At 37.2% G+C, this 19400-nt stretch overlaps 2 protein-coding genes across 4 annotated transcripts in view; both read right to left on the bottom strand.

Annotated features, from left to right (window-relative positions):
* zfyve16 (zinc finger, FYVE domain containing 16) overlaps positions 1-19400 on the bottom strand; it is a 270886-nt gene that overhangs the window by 156788 nt on the left and 94698 nt on the right. The window lies entirely within an intron of this gene.
* Positions 1-19400, bottom strand: part of rasgrf2a (Ras protein-specific guanine nucleotide-releasing factor 2a) — a 61241-nt gene that overhangs the window by 23420 nt on the left and 18421 nt on the right. For 2 of the 3 annotated variants that reach the window (XR_015500684.1, XM_087269958.1), the window contains exons 3-15: positions 18244-18391; positions 15785-15874; positions 15430-15683; positions 13569-13648; positions 12011-12204; positions 10923-11032; positions 10325-10443; positions 7892-8052; positions 6384-6450; positions 6137-6273; positions 2390-2472; positions 1340-1588; positions 508-600 (exon numbers count right to left, since the gene is read on the bottom strand). Coding sequence is in view for 2 of the 3 variants with exons in the window: in XM_087269958.1 (XP_087126084.1) it covers positions 508-600; positions 1340-1588; positions 2390-2472; positions 6137-6273; positions 6384-6450; positions 7892-8052; positions 10325-10443; positions 10923-11032; positions 12011-12204; positions 13569-13648; positions 15430-15683; positions 15785-15874; positions 18244-18391 (1785 nt within the window). In the remaining variant the exon portion in view is untranslated. The remainder of the gene's footprint in view (positions 1-507; positions 601-1339; positions 1589-2389; positions 2473-6136; positions 6274-6383; positions 6451-7891; positions 8053-10324; positions 10444-10922; positions 11033-12010; positions 12205-13568; positions 13649-15429; positions 15684-15784; positions 15875-18243; positions 18392-19400) is intronic. The other variant, XM_087269959.1, reaches the window with a different exon arrangement.

The raw sequence follows: 19400 nt of genomic DNA, 5'->3' as shown, positions 1-19400 counted from the left end.
TCACTCTATCCATCCATCCATCCATTATATCTATTCTTCAATCTATCCATCCATCTATATGCATCACCTATATCCGTCAATCTATCCATCTATCCATCCAACCATCCATCTATCTATTCATCCATCCATCCATCTATCTATTCATCTATACCAACCATCTATATCCATCCATCTATATCCATCAATCAATCTATCTATCTATCTATCTATCTATCTATCTATCTATCTATCTATCTATCTATCTATCTATCTATCTATCTATCTATCTATCTATCTATCTATCTATCTATCTATCTGTCTGTCTGTCTGTCTGTCTGTCTGTCTGTCTGTCTGTCTGTCTGTCTGTCTGTCTGTCTGTCTATCTCAAGGGTCAGCAAGAGAGCGGAAAATTATCACCAAAAAATAAAAGACACTAAAGTAAACTTGAGTGATATTATGGTAAACGGACATGAGGAGAAAACAAGGTCCACAAACATGTAAAGCACACAGAGATGAGAGATGAGTTACTTGGACTGGTCCAGCGCAAGCCTCGTGATCTTCAGGCTGTAGTCTGGACAGATGGAGGTGATGGACAAACGGTCAGATGAATGATACTGAACCCTGCGAGTGACAACCAGGAAAGAACAAGGGGATTGTGGGAACACTGTGAGCTTCTCTATTCTGAAGAGATGGATCTGAAGTGTGGAAAGTCTTTGTACAACGATCGGTGTGCTGTCTTAAATCATATCCTTTCAAGATCAGAATAAAATTTAACAACCAAAACAAACAAACCGGACTTCAAGGAAAAGCAATGCATTGGATTCTTTTAAAGGGGCCTATTATGAGCCAGGGACTATAATAAGGTGTAAAGTAAGTCTCCGAAGTCCCTAGAGTGTGTATGACAAGTTTCAACTCAAAATATCCCACAAATAATGTTCTATATGACTATAAAACTGACCCTTTTAGGATTTGAGCAAAATTGTGCTATTTTGTGACTGTCGCTTTAAATTCAAATGAGATTGGGCTTATTTCTAAAGAGGGCGGAGCTACAAATGTATGTGTGTCAGCATAGTGGCAGACTCAAAACAGAACTAATGTTATCTTTGTGAAAAACTGAAAATGTTAAATGAAGTGTCTCAGAAAAAGGCAGGCCTAACCCTAGCCCTAACCCTAACCTTAACTGGAGGCCACACAACTGTGTTTAAACCCCTTTTAAAAGTGAGTTTTGCATAACTTTTCCTTTAAATATTAAAAATAACTGAATTAAAAAAAACACAAAAGGTAATTAACAACAAGGAAGGAAAAAATAAATGTGTGACAGTCAAAACATTTAGGAGAACGCAGGAGCAGGAGCTCTAACCTGACAGGTATAGACGTGAAGGGTTTCTTGTAGATGTCGGCCAGTTTGTCCATCACTACTGCGGCAGTGGTGAAGATGCGGTATGTGTGGAGGAAAGTGTTGAGGAAGTCGATGGACAGAAAGCGCAGGTCGGTCAGTCTTTCCAGCAGTCTCTCCACGCTGGCGTAGCGGATCTGTGGCACCTTGCAGGAGTTGAGCGTCTTGCTGAAGCAGATGTCCACATCGTCTTTGTGCAGTCGGGCGTCAGACCTGTGCAGGAGAAAATACAGGTTGAAGTGCTGTAGGAAGCAATCTATCTATCTATACTCATCCATCCATCCATCCATCCATCCACCTATCCATCCGTCCGTCTATCTATCTATCTATCTATCTATCTATCTATCTATCTATCTATCTATCTATCTATCTATCTATCTATCTATCTATCTATACTCATCCACCCATCCACCTATCTATCTATCTATCTATCTATCTATCTATCTATCTATCTATCTATCTATCTATCTATCTATCCATCCATCCATCCATCCATCCATCCATCCATCCATCCATCCATCCATCCATCCATCCATCCATCCATCCATCCATCTATCTATCTATCTATCTATCTATCTATCTATCTATCTATCTATCTATCTATCTATACTCATCCATCCATCCATCTATCTATCTATCTATCTATCTATACTCATCCATCCATCCACCTATCCATCTATCTATCTATCTATCTATCTATCTATCTATCTATCTATCTATCTATCTATCTATCTATCTATCTATATACCTATGTTTCATCTATCCATCCATCCATCCATCCATCATCTGTCCGTCCGTCCGTCCATCCATCTATCCATCCATCCATCCATCCATCCATCCATCCATCCATCCGTCCATCCATCCATCCATCCATCCATCTATCCATCTATCTATCTATCTATCTATCTATCTATCTATCTATCTATCTATCTATCTATCTATCTATCATGATTGCTAAAGCTAAAATCAAATGATTGAAACATGATATAACACTGGCGTGATTGTGTGTTTTACTTGATCATGTGAGGCACGGTGACTTTCGAGTTGTCCTCAAACACGCTGTTCATCAAGCCGTTGCAGCGAATGTTGTCAATGCACTGTGAAGACGCCATAAATAGGAAGAAGAGTGAAACAGAATGTCAAATTAGTCTAACTGCAGCAAGTGTAAACTAGAACCATCAGCAAGTATTACCATTTTGAATGATCTGTATTTGTGTTACAGGTCAAAACTAGGAGCAAATTTTATAACAACATTATAATTTATTACCATACAAATCTATCATAATAAACATATATTTGTTATTATTTAGTTGTTATTATTATATATTTTATTAATATATTATTATATAATATATTAATAATATATTCATTTATTAATATATAATTATTATTAATATTACTTAATTAATTATTAATTTTTATTGATATTTATATCTAGTTATACAACATTAACGGTATAATATTACATTATTATAATTTATCACTATAATATAATAAAATAAAATTAATAGTAATGTTGTAATTTAATGATGTGTATTTGTTTATTGGCAGCGTATCATTTTATTCCATAATACATTATATGTAATAATTATATATTATATTATTTATATTATAATTATTATCATAAATTATTATATTATTAGTACAGTTTGTTTTGACATACAGTACGTGTGTGTATTATATATATTTATGTATCTTATGCACACACATAAATCGAAGCAAAACTATACAAAACTATTTTGTTACATAGATATTTAAACCTATATATAATTTGCATCATATACACATATATGTTATATCTAAACACATATAAACATTTTTCAAATATATGCATGTGTGTATTTATATATACATAATAAATATACACCGTACACACACGCAATAAATTTTTGCCCTGCCCTAAATATTATACAATTATAATTTATTATTATAATAATATCACAATTTGTATTTATGTTTATTTATACTTATAATTTATTATTGTAATATTATAATAACATTACAATTTATATTTATACATTAATTTATGTTTAGAATTTTAAATATAATTAATAATTATAAGTAATAAAAGTAATAGTAATAATAATAATAGTAACATTAATAATAATAGTAATGATAATAATATTAGTAATAATAATAATATTAATAATAATAGTAATAATAGCAGTGATAATAATAATAGTAATAATAATAATAGTAGTAATAATAAAATTAATAATGATGATGATAATAATAATAGTAATAGTAATAATGTTAATAATAATAATAGAAATAATAATAATAATGATAATAGTAATAATAATAATAGTAGTAATAATAACAAAAATAATGATAATGATAATAATAAAAGTAATAATAGCAATAATAATAATAATAATAATAATAAGGCCTTATTTTTCTTATTAATTTCTTACTGAAATTAAACTGACCAAAAGATCTATCAGTATTTAACAACATTTGTATATTGGTTCATCTCTAAGGTAAGGTTTACAGTTTTACAGATAAGTCATAAACATAATATGCAAAAAGCATGGAGGCTATTTAGATCAATGCAAATACAATGGAAACTTTTCACCCGTGTGCACTTCATGCCTGTTGATTTCCACCAAGAAAACAAGACCTTCTTTCTATTCACTTGACTCTTGAAGTCCTCTTGAATTATTTTTAACAATTACATTTATTTAATATAAAAGTCTTTTTGTTCTTTCACATTCATGCTTCTTATTAAAAAGACATGGTTGATTAATATCTATAATCGATAATATTGATATATATTAATCTAATTTATTAATTTTAAAATAAATACATTTTATTTTTAATACACATTTATAAATACTGTGTTCAGTATTTAATCTAATTGAATGGCTTTAAAGTAAATATGTCAAATTGAAATATTTTATAAAGGACCCTTAGCATATAAAAAAATAAAACCTACAGAATGTAACTACATAAAAGTCAAGTCAAGCTTTAAATAGGAAAATGATTGAAACTCTTTTTGAATTCTTGAGTGAGATGCTAACGGTCTTATACGATTCAATGATTATGCTAAGCTAAAGTGCTCTCCCAGAGCTGGAGACCGGCTGAATAGATTGAAAGATAGTAAACCTCAAAAGTTTAACTCTAGGGGACTTTACAGTTTTTCTTAGTCGCTTTGGTGCATTTCTCACAACACTATTTACATTTGCACAACAGGTCATGCATTTCTCAAAGCAATTAGTCATTTGTGCACATCCTAGTAGCAGTTTCTCATTCCTTTCAACAAATTGCAAATGCTTTCGGACATGCATCAAGTGCTTTCATACAACTCTCTGCTGTTTATAACATGATCATCTGCTTCTGTCATGTCAGTCAAAATTAACTAAACTTGTAAATGCTGAATAGTCATTCAATATAAAACTAACAGACCTCATTTCATTACTTGAGTTATTACATACAAAAATGTTGAACTTGATGTCAAAATCGGTCAAGCAAACTTTATAAAAAAAAAATTTAAACTTTATTTTCCTGAAAATGTCTTTAAAATTGAACAATTCGATGAATGATTTACAGACCTGTGTATGTTGCAGGTTCAGGTCCAATATGTGCTGCAATATTGTTTACAGTTGTGCACAGTTCAACCCAAAGGGAGTTTATGTTTGTTGTAAATAAGGGTGTGTTTATTCTTCTGCACAATGCTGTGAATAAATTAGGATTGTAAAGAGCAAATGCAGAGTAAAAATGTGAAACATACATATTCAGTGTCTTGTACTCAGATATCTCACGAAATGCATAGGATGTGCACAAATGACTAATTGCTTTGAGAAATGCATGACCTGTTGTGCAAATGTAAATAGTGTTGTGAGAAATGCACCAAAGCCACTGAGAAAAACTGTAACTAAACTTGTAAATGCTGAATAGTCATTTCATATAAAACTATCAGTCCTCATTTCATTACTTGAGTCATTACATCCGAAAATGTTGAACTTGATGTGTGTATGTTGCAGGTTTAGTTCCAATATGTACTGCAATATTGTTTACAGTTGTGCACATTTCAACCCAAAGGGAGTTTATGTTTGTTGTAAATAAGGGTGTGTTTATTCTTCCGCACAATGCTGTGAATAAGTTAGAATTGTAAAGAGCAAATGCAGAGTAAAAATGTGAAACATACATATTCAGTGTCTTGTACTCAGATATCTTACTAAATGCAGTGATGTCTCACTTTACTGTAGTTTTCAATTGGCTGTGCTAATAGTATACAGTGCTGTCTTGAGCATTTTCAGCAAGTGTCACCAAAATCAGACTTTTTTGCATTGAAAAAATGTCCAGAGTAAACTCATAATGAAAACATGACTAAGCCATTTGACTATCTTGTTCATAAACAATGGTGTCAGGACTTTTTATTTTGATGATACTGACACTTTGATTGACATGAATACTTGCTTTTGAGGAATGAGCTATCCATTTTGAGCATGTGACGCGCTTTTTGCAGGCTATCAGCTAGGTTTTGCAGTTTGCACTAATTGTTTTGAGAAATGCATTAACTGTTGTGCAGAAATGCACTGGTGTTGTGAGAAACGCACCAAAGCGACTGAGAAAAACTGTAAAAATTAACCTATTTCCAAAATAAATGGAGTGTTCCTTTAAATTTAAAAGAAACTTTTTTTAATTAGCTATTTCTTTCTTCAATGAAAACAATACTTTAAAAAGCATGTTCTTGTTTGTTCTGAATTTCACATACTTTATAAAAGGCCTGAATGCGTGTGTTAAACGTGTAGACAGCACCTGGCTGATGTCGCTGGTCCAGGCTGCTTTTTCCTGTCGAGATGGAGCGAGAAGAACCACTGAAAACGAGGAACCATCAGCAGGTTCAACCACGATCTTAAACTCGAGATGATTGAGACCCTGACCAGCGGCATTATCTAAACAGAAATCAAATATCACTCTGTAACTTCTGGCATCATGTAAAATGTTGGTGCTAGTATAATAAACAGGGGTCATATTTAAGACTTTAAGGATTGAAAACACTTACAGTCTTCATCACTGGTGTCCAGTTCCTCAATAAGAGTACACTCTATTAGAGACAGTGTGCCTCCTTGCTGTGGATTTGAGGAATGATTATTCATTTTGGGTTTTTTTTCGTTGCATGAAATGATTAAAGACATTGCTCACCCAAATGTGTGAAATACTCTTTTCAATTAAAGTGGACACAGGATAATGACTTCAACATTGTAAAAAATATCCATAAGTTAGCAGTTTGTCCATGTTTCTTGTTTATTTATAGGATTATGAGACCTTTTAACAACTTTTAACCTGGAAAAGATAACTTTTATTAAAAATCAACACTCAATACTCAATTGGTACCCTAATGGACCCAGGGTGTGCCAAGAAAATATCCCCGACACCATTACACCACCAGCCTAAACCGTTTATACAAAGCAGGATAGATCCATGCTTTCATGTTGTTGATGCCAAATTCGGACCCGACCATCCGAATGTGGCAGCAGAAATGGAGACTCATCAGAGCAGGCAACGTTTCTCCAATCTTCTATTGTCCAGTTTTGGTGAGCCTGTGTGAATTGTAGCCTCAGTTTCCTGTTCTTAGCTGACTGGAGCGGCACCCGGTGTGGTCTTCTGCTGCTGTAGCCCATCCACCTCAAGGTTGGACGTGTTGTGTGTTCAGAGATGCTCTTCTGCAGACCTCGGTTGTAACGAGTGCTTATTTGAGTTACTGTCACCTTTCAGCTCGAACCAGTCTGGCCATTCTCCTCTGACCTCAGGCATCAACAAGGCATTTGCACCCATAGAACTGCCGCTCGCTGGATATTTTTGATGGTTGTGCGTGAAAATCAGTAAAGTCCTAGTAGATCAGCCAGTATTGGCCAGCCCAGTCACCAGTAATGAACATTATTGAGCATGTCTGAGGTAAGATGAAGGCGGAGGCATTGAAAATTAATCCAAAGAGTCTTGATGAACTCTGGGAGTCCTGCAGGAACGCTTTCTTTGCCATTCCAGATGACTTTATTAATCAGTGATTTGAGTCAGTGCAGAGATGTATGGATGCAGTCCTCCAAGCTCATGATGGAGTCAGACACAATATTCATTCTGTCTCCACTGCAGCAGGACTTTATATTCTATACTGGACATTATTCCTGTTCAGTGATGAGACTTTTGTCTAAGCAAAGTCAGACCTTACTGTCCTAATGAAATCATTAATAATCAAGGCATGATCATATTTTATTGTGGTCAAATAAGCGTAATCTAAAGGCCTTTGCCTTTTATATAAGCCACTTCTGATCCCAAATGATCAACTACAAGTCAAGTTATTATTGTTGTTCCTAAAAACTTTGATAGGTGACAAGACTTTTGTCAGGTAGTGTATAATCATCACTCATGCTGAGTAATACTGGGGTATAGAAACAAACAGATTGAATGATTGGAATATTTTGGGTGAACTATTCCTTTAAGAAACACAAAGCATGGCCTTGATTGTTTAAACTCCTGCAGTGAGTGTTGCTATTTACAGTGTGATGGACTCACTTTAAGCAGGTGCAGTTTGCCGCCGGAGGTCCGTGTGCAGATGAGGAAGTGTTTGGTGAAGAGGAAACACTGTCGTTCAGCTTCTTTCCTGAGCGTCAGCGAGCCCAGACGCACTTTACTCAGTTTACCCTTCTCCACAGAGGGCAGCTGAATGAGAGAGCCTACAGGAGAAAGCTCATTACCCAGAGCAAGGAGAACAGTATAAAGACAGAGTTTCAGCGCTGTCGCATCCGGAGCAGCTTTTCAGCGAGACGCGGCGCATTAAGATGGCACATTAGATCTCATTAGAGCTCATTTCACACCTTCCTGTCAGTGTGGAGCAGTGTTGGATGAGACCAGTGTTTGGGTGGAGCTGAAACAAATATCACACACTGATAGTCATGCAAAACTAGTGAATGACCTCAGTTATGATGGCTACTGATTAAAATAAAGGAATAACTTATGATTAAAATAAAAATGTAATAAATATTTTATATAGACTGATGGGTGAGTGGATGAGGGAATGGGTAAATGCATGGATGGGTGGATGAATGAATGAATAAACATGTAAATGAATTAATGGATGGGAGTGAGTACATGAATGGATGGATGGATGGATGGATGGATGGATGGATGGATAAACGCATCACCCATACAGATTAAACAGATTTGTGGACTGGTGTTAATAAACAAATGGGGTTAATAAATGAATGACTGGTGAGGTGGGTGAATGAGTGATTGGTTAAAACTGGCTGGGTTAATAAATTAATGAATGGATGAATGGAATTAAGTTGATGGATAAATGGATGGATTGGGATAAGTAGATGGACTGAATAATAGACGGAGGGATAGACAGATGGATGGATAGATAAGGATAAGTAAAAGGATAGATTCATAGATTAATGAATAGATGGATGGATGGATAGGTGGATGGATGGATGGATGGATGGGGATAAGTAGATGGACTGATTAATAGATGGAGGGATAGACAGATGGATGGATGGATGAGGATAAGTAAAAGGATAAATAGATGAAAGGATGGTAGGATGGGTGAGAGAATAAATGGATAAGTAAAAAGCATGGAATGACAAGTGAATGAGTAAATTAGGTGTATAAGTGGATGAATGAATGACTGGATGGATGGATGGATGGATGGACATAAATAAATATGGTGATGGATGAATGAAATGATGGGTGAGTGGATAAACTAATAAGTAAATAAATGCACGAATGAATGGATGAAGAAGTGAATGAGTGAATGGATGGAAAGATGGATAAGTAGATAAATGGATAGTGAATAGAGAGGGATTGGATGGATGGATTGGTGGATGGGAATTAGATGGTGGGTGGATGGATAGATGCATGTGCGTACAGATAGATGGATGTATGGATGGGTGAGTGGATAAGTGGATGTTTGGATAATTGCATTAAAGGGTTGATGAATGAACAAATAAAAAATTTAAGGAGCGAATGGATAGATGGATTAGTGGATAAGGAAGAGTAGAAGAATGAATGGATAGATTGGTGGATGGATGGATGGATGGATGGATGAATGAATGGGTGAGTGAATGGATAAATGCATGGATAGGTAGATGAACAAATGGTTGGATAAGTGAATGAGTGAATGGATGGATGGTTTAGTGGGTGGGCATAAGTAGATGAATGGATGGATGTCTAAATAGAAGGATGGATGGATGAATGGGTATAAGTAGATATATGGATGGAAGGATGAGGATGAGTGGTTGGATATATGTATGGATGGATGGATTAATAAATCAATGAATCGATGGATGGATGGATGGATGGATGGATAGATAAATCAATAAATGGATGGATGGATAAATGAATCAATGAATAAATGGATGAATGTAAAGATGAGGATAAGAAAATGTATGGATAAATAAATTAATAGATGGAATGATGGTATACTTATATGGATGGATGGATGGCAGGATGGGTGAGGGGATAAAAGGATGAGCAAATGAATAAAAGCATGGATGAATGGATGGACAAGTGAATGAGTGAATGGATAGAAGGATGGATGTGTTGGTATAAGTAGATGAAAGGATAGGTGGATATATGGAGATGAGTTGTTGGATGGATGGATGGATGGATGGATGGATGGATGGATGGATGGATGGATGGGTGGATGGATGGATGAATGGATGGATAGATGGATGGATGAGTGAGTATAAGTAGATGGATGGATGAGGATGAATAGTTGGATATATGGATTAATGAATGAATGAATGAATGAATGAATGAATGAATGAATGGATGAATGGATGGGTCAGTAGACAGAAAGAAGCATAAATGGATGTACAGATAAATAGGTGGATGGATGGACAGAGTGTGGCTCATCCAGCAGATCATATTACTAGCAATGTTGTAAAACAACAAAACAAGCATGAAGAAAATGAGTTGTAAATGTAATGCTCTGATCGTGTGTCTCACCCTGCCTTACAAACGTCTGACTGGTGTCCAGCAGGATATCACAGCCCTCCACAATCATTCGCTCGATCGCTAGATTCTTACGGATGTTTTCTGTGTCACTCACTTCATCGTGCATCATTCTAGGAACAAACACACAAATACACCGTTGTATCATCTCAATACTGACATTAAAAGTGGGAAAAATCTCTTTCTCCAAAGAAGTGTTCATGTTGATGGATTTGTTTGATATGATGGTTTGAAGCAAGATTAAACATATTAGCGACTAAAATCTTATGTCATTTACAGATACTGTAAAGTATGGCAAAACGTTTCTCTTTAAATAAATGCACAGTTTTGTATATTGTGTATTTATGGATCTAGGTTTTTAAGGGCTTATATAAGTCTATAATGATTAATATGAAACTCCAGAGCTAGAAAACCCAACAATAACATCATGAGGTTTCTTTGATGAACTTGTGCTGCAAAGAACCATCTATATAAATTCTTTCCTAGATAATAAAATAAATATCATATCCTCTCATCGTATTAGACTACTGAAGAATAGAGTAGAACGGTCATATGCTTCTCTGAAGGGTATTTTCTTTTAGCTTTTACTCACTTGGACAGTTCTTCTAGTTTGGATTTGGCAAATTCCAGACTCTTGCGCTCCACATGTTCATGAGGCGTGTGAGCGAGCAGCTCATGGAGCGTGATGATGTATCGTGGGATCTAATAACAATGGAAATAAGCAAATATTTCAATCCCAACAACAACATATTTCATTATTGTTTCTAACTGAATGCTGAAAGGAACACTCCACTTTTTTGGAAATATAACTCCCCTAGAGTTACGTTTTACCATTTGGAGCACTTTTAGCTTAGCTTAGCATAAATCATTGAATCAGATTAGACCATTAGCAGTACTCAAAAATGACCAAAGAGATTTGATAATGTTTCTATTTAAAGCTGGCCTCGTCTGTGGTTGATAATGATGATGATGAATATGATGAAAGCCTTTATTTGTCACATACACTGTTACATGTAGTGAAATTGGACCCCTCTGACCAAACAAAAACATCACACATTTCAGGGGAATACAGGTTAGATGAGAGGTAGCTTTAAGAAAAAGAAAATAAGATACATTAGGGAAAAGGGAGGCAAAAAAAACCCTCTCAGACTATCATTGATTCATGGGCTAAGACTATGTCAATTGCTATTTACTGTCAATATGGATAGGAACTATATTCTCATTCTGGCGCAATAATGAAGGAACTTTGTTGCTGTACCATGGCTGCAGCAGGCGCAATGATATTACGCAGTACTTGGAATTAGTTTGCAGCTATATAACTAGGTAACAGTGCTACATAATATTATTGTGCCTGCTTGAACCATGGTACGGCAGCAAAGTTTCTTAATTATTACGCATAAATGAGAATACAGTTCCTAGACATATTGATAAATATTAGCAACTTTTATCACAAAATAAATCTACAGAAGAATTAAATTGAAAGATTATTAAAATTTCAAAACTTAATCTTGTAACAAGATGCTAATCCGTTTCAATAATTTATGCTAAGCTAAGCTAAAAGATGCGGAAATCGACTGAATGTATTGAAAAATGCTAAAACTCAACTGGAGAGCTGTAAAATGAGCTTATTTACCCTAAAAGGTGGAGTGTTCCTTTAAATATGAGAGGTCAGCTGCTCACCTGAAACATGGGGTATGTGAGAAAGGTCTCCAGCATCCGGCCCTCACAGGCGGCGTTTGCTTCATACTGCTTCAGAAGCTTGTCGAAGTCTCGGTTCTGTTTACAGTTGGCCAGAACCTGCAAACTGTACTGATGGTTTCGCACAAACTCCTGATAAATGTTCAGCATTGGCAGCAAGATGTCGAAGAGATCCGCTGAAACATGACAGGTTGCTTTTCAGACATTTGCATCATGTTTTTGCTAAAGACTGTCAGACAAAAACGGGAAATAGAAGTGATCACGGCCTTTGGAAAGAAGTCGCGAGGCTTTTATTTTGTCTATGATTAATAGGATTTATAGGTCACACTTTATTTTGATAGTCTGTTTGTTGAATTAAGTTACATTACATCTACATGCCAACTACAGTACTCGTTAGAATATAAGTAGACTGTTAGGTTGGGGTTAGGTTTAGTGTAAGTTGACATGTACAGTACTAGCAAAGTTTGTTATGGATAGTTAAACATCTGTTGAAGTCTACTAATACTCAAATGAACCATTAGAATAAAGTGTTACCGATTTATATTCTGAATATGTTATATTTGATTTCTCTGTCATTCTGTTGTTCTTTTGAATTCTGTGTGCGGAGAAGAAAGAACACATCTCACGATAATTCGTAACTTTTTAATTTAGTGACTAATTTGTATGAATTCGTATGATCTCATTTGCACAATTTAGTATAGTTTGCTTATCCCCCGATGACGGTTGGGTTTAAGGGTGGGGTTTGGTGCCACACCTCCTTTTCAAATCATACATTTTCATATGAATATGTACAAATTAGCCACTACAAAATGTAAAATAGCTACATTTTCTCATGAGATCAGGTTGTAATATACCACTGTACATATGTATGGTTCTGTGTGACAGATATATTCTCTCATTCTGAAAACATACCCCATACACATTTTTGGAGAGTGCCAAATACGTCCCAGGAGCTATGCTTTTTTGTAGTTTTTGTTTTCAGGAATCCACCAAAGTCTACGCTTTTTCAGATCTCAAATTTCTATCGCGAGTTCCATTCTCGCCCGCTGTTCTCACATAAATCCACCAGAGGCCGCTGTGTACACTTTTTCAGATCTTAAATTTCTATCGCGAGTTCCATTCTCGCCCGCTGTTCTCACAAAAATCCACCAGAGGCCGCTGTGTACACTTTTTCAGATCTTAAATTTCTCTCTCAAGTGCCATTCGCGCCTGCTGTTCTCAGATAAATCCACTAGAGGCTGCTGTTGGTTGACTGACTGACTGACTGACTGATCTTACCACATTCTCAGCCTGTTATTTACTTGTTTATTTGATTTTTTAGCTTTTGTTTTTGTCTACCTGACAACCTGGTAACAGCGAAAAAGCCGTCCACACAGAGGTAATCAGTCAGCTGGTAGCGTTCATTTTAATGATAAAACACAGTCATACGTAACTGGCTACATAATTTGCAATCTCCAGAAATGTATCTAGGGGTACGTTTTCAGAGTGAGGCTGTGTTGATTTTGCAAAAAATGCAACTTGAAGATGGCAGAAAACTCACCTAAAACTAACGTCGGCCAGTTGGCTATCCGAGCCTTCAAGCCTTGGTGAAATATCTCATGGAGAAACATTATCGTCTCACTTACAAACAACAACAACAACAACAAAAAAAAAACAATTAGAAATTCAGAGTTCATTACTTTTCGAATCTTCAAAAAAGGAAGTACATTTCAAAACATTCAATGGGGTTATTTGAATTAGCAGTGCTAAAAGTTAACAATGTTGCATAAAAAAAATAAACCTGAAATACAGTTAACTTACAGTAAAAAATGTGTTTTAATTAAAGGTGCTGTCTGTAAGTTTTTGACTCTTCTAAAGCATAAAAATATCATAATATGTTTACAGATATTTCAGAAACATGCTAAGTGAACATACTTGTTTATCTGAAAAACAATGCTGAAGTCAGATATTCTGCTTTGAACATGTGCGTTACGTGCTTGAACGTCTGTCTTTGTTTTGGTTCTTTTAACCCGCCCACTGTTACTTTAGCCATTTGTAGTTCAGCACCCCGGATTGCCTTGGTGGAAAACTACGTATTTAATTCATTCTGTTCTAAAGGCTCTCAAAGTGTGCGTCCGTGACCGAAAATGTGACCTCTTGTGGTCAGTAGCAGACGAAATGAGACGCGGATTCAGAGTTCCACGTGAGGTGGCTATTAATTAGCAAATAATATAAACATTACAAACATTAGGTGAGCAGTTCACATTGTAAACCTGTGTCCTAACAACACGCTACATGAGGAGGCTTGCAGTGATGAGCAATTGGGCTTTTTGCACCAGACGAAATGTAAATACAGCCATTCAGAAGCACAGAATAGTGCACTGACTGCACTCAAGCAAACTGATAAGGTTTATAATCTAATAAATGCATATTAAACCTCTTTTACATTATTATGTAGATGCTGAATCACTGATATATGCTGGTTTGCACTGAGTCTCAGTTCTAAAGTTTAATTTCAAATAGTTTATTTCACTTTTAAGATCTGAGGTGAACTATCTGCTGCTGCTTTCAGTAGTATGGCAATAAATGTCATGTAAAATGGCATTAAAACTCACATTATTAGCATTTAACACTAATTAAAGCACATGAGGTGTACCTGAGTTGATCTTTATTCACATGTGAGAATTAGAAGCATTTCTAAAACAGAATTTCAGCTGTTGTTTAGGACAAAAACTCCTTTTAGTGTGGAAAATATTTCATTTATCATGTGCTGTTGCTTTTAGTTAGAAAATTGTTCAAATCAGCCTTTAGGCTCGATAGTCAGGCACACTCATGTCAATCTGGCAACCTGCACTTGCGTGAACCCATCAGAGGAGGAGCCAATTGAAAATGTGTTTTGATCCAGGAGTGCAATACCAAGTTCAACCACTGGGTGTCACACTTACACACTGCAATTTACCTTTAAAAATCACTGATGTTTTTGAAACCAAGTTTAATAAGGCAGAATTTAGTTTGCCAAATGATCTTTCAAGAATCATTCCAACGTGCAGATTTAGTGCTCGGTTGAAGCGCTAAAACCCCATTGTTATTGTCAGGGTTTTCATCATTCTGATGTCAAATTAATCAAACAGACTAAACCATAAGCTGCAAACCTGAGGGCATACTTTTTGTCAAACAGCTGGGGGGGCAATAAACAACATTTATCAAGATCAAATTTTGAAGGGCACATTTGTAATACAGCTAAAACTGTACTTGGTGTGTGTGTGTGTGCACATGTGATTGAAAATAGGAAAGTGGGCATTTGGACCTAAGCACTTTAAAGGGAAAGGGGGATGAGTCAAAATTAAGTTGAGTTGTAAAATGAGATAATTAAAAAAACAAAGTGTAGTGTTCCTTTAAGATCATCATGAGCACATGTATACCTATTGAGGAAGATGCTGCTGACATCGTCGTGACTGATGGGAGGTTTTTTGGAGCTGGCCGCCATCCGGAGCGGCCGGAGGAAGCAGTTGACCAGGATGGAGAGCTGGAGCACGTACTCCGTCTCGGCCTCCACCATGTTAAAGACGATCTGGTTCCTCTTCCTCATGCTCTCGGCGTGAGGCGAGCAGATGTAGTCCTGCACGATGATCTTCCACTTCCTCCTGCAGAGCCAGCCACGCATGAAGCTCTGCACCTGTGAGGAAACACGCAAAGCAGACGCCCAACAAGTGACCCATTTATAAGGACACAACTGTGATGTGTAAATAAGACAGAGTAGTGAATATCTAGACCAACCATCTTGATTTTTTTGATGTCTGGATCTTCTTCGTCTTGAAAGGACTGAAAGGGCAACATCCGCTCTTTTGATTTGTTCAGAACAACAATCTGTAACAGAGATAACGCAGTTACTTAATGGATTAGTTCATCACCTACTCACACTTTATGCAATCACAATCTGTTTGATCTTCTACCATTTGCAGTTCAAATGTTATTAGCTTAAATATGAGTGCAAAATTTGATCTGTGTTCATTTGGCGAATGCTAACATTAAATATTAGGAATGTAAACAGGCTCATTAACGTTAAAATGTGGACAGGCTCTACAATGGTTTAAGTCATACTTAGCTGACTGTTTGTGAATATTAACGCGCAGCCTTTACAAGTCAGCCCAGTAAAGTATGGGGTGCCTCAAGGATCAGTTTTAGGCCCTTTGCTGTTTACAATATGTATGCTAGCCCTGGGAGACATTATTAGAAGACATGGGATCACTGCTATGCAGATGATACTCAAATATATATTTCAACTAAACCAGATGAGATGTCTGAACTGTCTAAGCTAACTGAGTGTATTAAAGATGTTAAAGACTGGATGACCAACAATTTTCTTCTCTCAAACTCAGACAAAACAGAATTATTACCAGTGGCGTAGCGCAAAATGTGGAGACCCCCCTGCAGGGATCACTGACGGGGCCCCCTGATGATTTGGGTGTGGGGGGGGGGGGGGGGGATCACAAATTGAGGAGCGGGGAAGGGAGGTGGGGTGGAGCTACAACGCGGGAAAGCCTTTACAAACTGAGGAGCGATCACAAACTAAGGAGCGGGAAAGGGGGGTGGGGTGGAGTGACAACGTGGGGAAGCCTTCACGAACTGAGGAGCAATCACAAACCGAAAGCGGCGAGAGCGTCAAAGTAGCCAGAAGTCATTCATTTTCAATGAGAACTGGCGGCGAGAAACAGCGCGACGCGTCTTCTTTGGTGTGAGCGTCGAGGAGAGTTGAAATCAAGTCAACTTTATGGTATGAGCTATGACGCGGTTCGGCGGAAAGCAATCAGAATGAAGTAGTCCACCGCTTGAAAGGTGTTTAGAGAACAGAGACCTGTGAACTTTGGTTCGGACCACAGTTATTCCCAAGAGTTTGATTATTGCGGCTGCCGGATTTTCAATTATTGAAAATCGCGACGACGCGGGGCCCCCTAATCACGCGGGCCCCCCCGCTATGCCACTGATTATTACTTATTGGGCCTAAATCCTGCACACAGAAGATCTCACAACTCGACCTACAATTAGAGGGATACAAAGTTAGCGTTAGCTCTACTATCAAAGATCTGGGTGTCATATTTGACAGCAGTTTAACTTTTAAAAATCATATCTCGCATGTCACAAAAACTGCCTTTTTTTAATCTGTGAAATATCGCTAAGTTACGAAGTATGCAATCCATCTCAGATGCAGAAAAGCTAGTCCATGCTTTTATGACTTCTAGGCTGGATTACTGTAATGCTGTTTGCTGGCTGCCCAGCATCCTCTATTAACAAACTTCAGCTAGTACAAAATGCAGCTGCCAGAGTTCTTACAGGTCTAGAAAATACGATCATATCACCCCAATTTTATCCTCCTTACACTGGCTGCCTGTTCAGTTTCGTATTGAATTTAAAATATTGCTTCTTACCTAAAAGCCTTTAAATAATCGAGCTCCTGTTTATCTAACCAACCTTCTGTCTCGCTACAATCCAACCTGCTCTTTAAGATCTCAAAACTCAGGGCTTCTGGTAGTACCTAGAATAGCAAAGTCAAGTAAAGGAGGTCGAGCCTTCTCCTTTATGGCTCCTAAACTCTGGAATAGCCTTCCTAATAATGTCCGAGGCTCAAACATGCTCTCGCAGTTCAAAACTAGATTAAAGACCGATCTTTTTAGTAAAGCATACACTCAGTGCATCACTTAGCTCAGCTCTGCACAAGACGTTCGGTCAGAGGAGAAATGGTCGTGCCCAACTGAGCCTGCTTTCTCTCAAGGTTTTTTAATTTTTCACTTTCACCAATTGGTGAAGTTTTCTCCTCCCCGCTGCCAACACTGGCTTGCATTGTTAGGGAATTTTAGAGCTGTGCATTGATGGATTTGCTCTTCAGTGTTTGGACTCTCAGTAGTGATTATTAAACCACACTGAACTGAGCTAAACTGAACTGAACTTAAACTCTGAAAACTGAACTGACACTGTTTCAATTTACTATGATCTTCTATGTGAAGCTGCTTTGACACAATCTACATTGTAAAAGCGCTATACAAATAAAGCTGAACTGAATTGAATTAAAAATGATAAACCAATTAACTGTTTATTTGAACATCCTTCACAGTAACAGATGTGAACTGTGATTGGGCTGATTTTCATTCTTCATTCTGAACATGTTTTGAGTCTGTTACCGATTGGATCTTTTTCTGGCACCTGACAACCTTGGATTGAGCTGAAGACGATAAACGAACCTCGGCCTTCAGCCTCTCGATCTCTGTATCCTGGTCCTCCAGTTGAGTCCGGAGCTGATTTGCCGCCACCTTTTCCGTCTCCATGATCTGCACCAGATGGATGTATTTCTGCATGAGAACTTCCCGCTCGATGATCAGATCTGAATAACTGCCGGCGACAGCAGAAGGACAAAGAAACATATTTAGAAACATTTTCCAAGAAAACCTGAAATAAATTAACGAGCTTTACTTCAGAAACCACAAACAAACGCAAAACAGGAATCGATTCAAATGTTTGCCATGACTTTACTTGAAGGGGGTTTATCACGGAAAAATAAATGCTGGGTTCCACACTATCGATTTGTGTTGGAACAACATGAAGGAATTAATCTAACTTATTAGTTTTGACAAATTTAAGTGGCTTTAACTTAAAACAGTTAAGTTGTCGGTGACGCGGTGGCGCAGTGGGTAGCACAATCGCCTCACAGCAAGAAGATCACTGGTTCTAGCCTTGGCTGGGTCAGTTTGCATGTTCTCAGTTCGCATGGGTTTCCTCAGGGTGCTCCGATTTCCCCCACAAGACCAGACATATAGGTGAATTGGATATGTTAAAACTGACCGTACTGTATGAGTGTGTATGGATGTTTCCCAGTGCTGGGTTGCAGGTGGAAGGGCATCCGCTGCATAAAACATATACTGGATTTGTTGGCGGTTCATTGTGCTGTGACAACCCCAGATGAATAAAGGGACTAAGCCGCAAAGAAAACGAATGAATGAATAAATTAATGAATGAAGTTGTCCCCAAAAAAACTCTGAACAAACATAAAACATCATTTTTTGAGTGTAATTATTGTCTCCAAATATCCAGGAGACCGGGGGGAGGGGGTGTTCGGGGGTGAGGTCTCTGAAAAACACTGTTAAGAACCGGGATAGCATGCAGCGAGTTTTGGGCGGCTGCTGTGATCGGGTACTGTACCAAGGTTGGCGACCTGGGGGTATTTACAGACTATACCAAACAAAAACAAAAAAAGGGGGAGGGGGGGTGAAATTACAGGAGTAAATCCGGCAGAAATAACAAAACGGGATGGTTGCGGGAGATTGGTCTGAAATACGGGAGACTCTCGGGAAAAACAAGAGTGTTGGCAGGTATGCTTATAATGGCCTCACGACAATCATGT

Source organism: Danio rerio, chromosome 10 (genome assembly GCF_052040795.2).
Source record: "Danio rerio strain M-AB ecotype USA chromosome 10, GRCz13ab, whole genome shotgun sequence".
NCBI classification, from domain to species: Eukaryota; Metazoa; Chordata; class Actinopteri; order Cypriniformes; family Danionidae; genus Danio; species Danio rerio.
The sequence above is the reverse complement of the archived record's forward strand: the minus strand, read 5'-3'. Positions and strand labels throughout refer to the sequence as shown.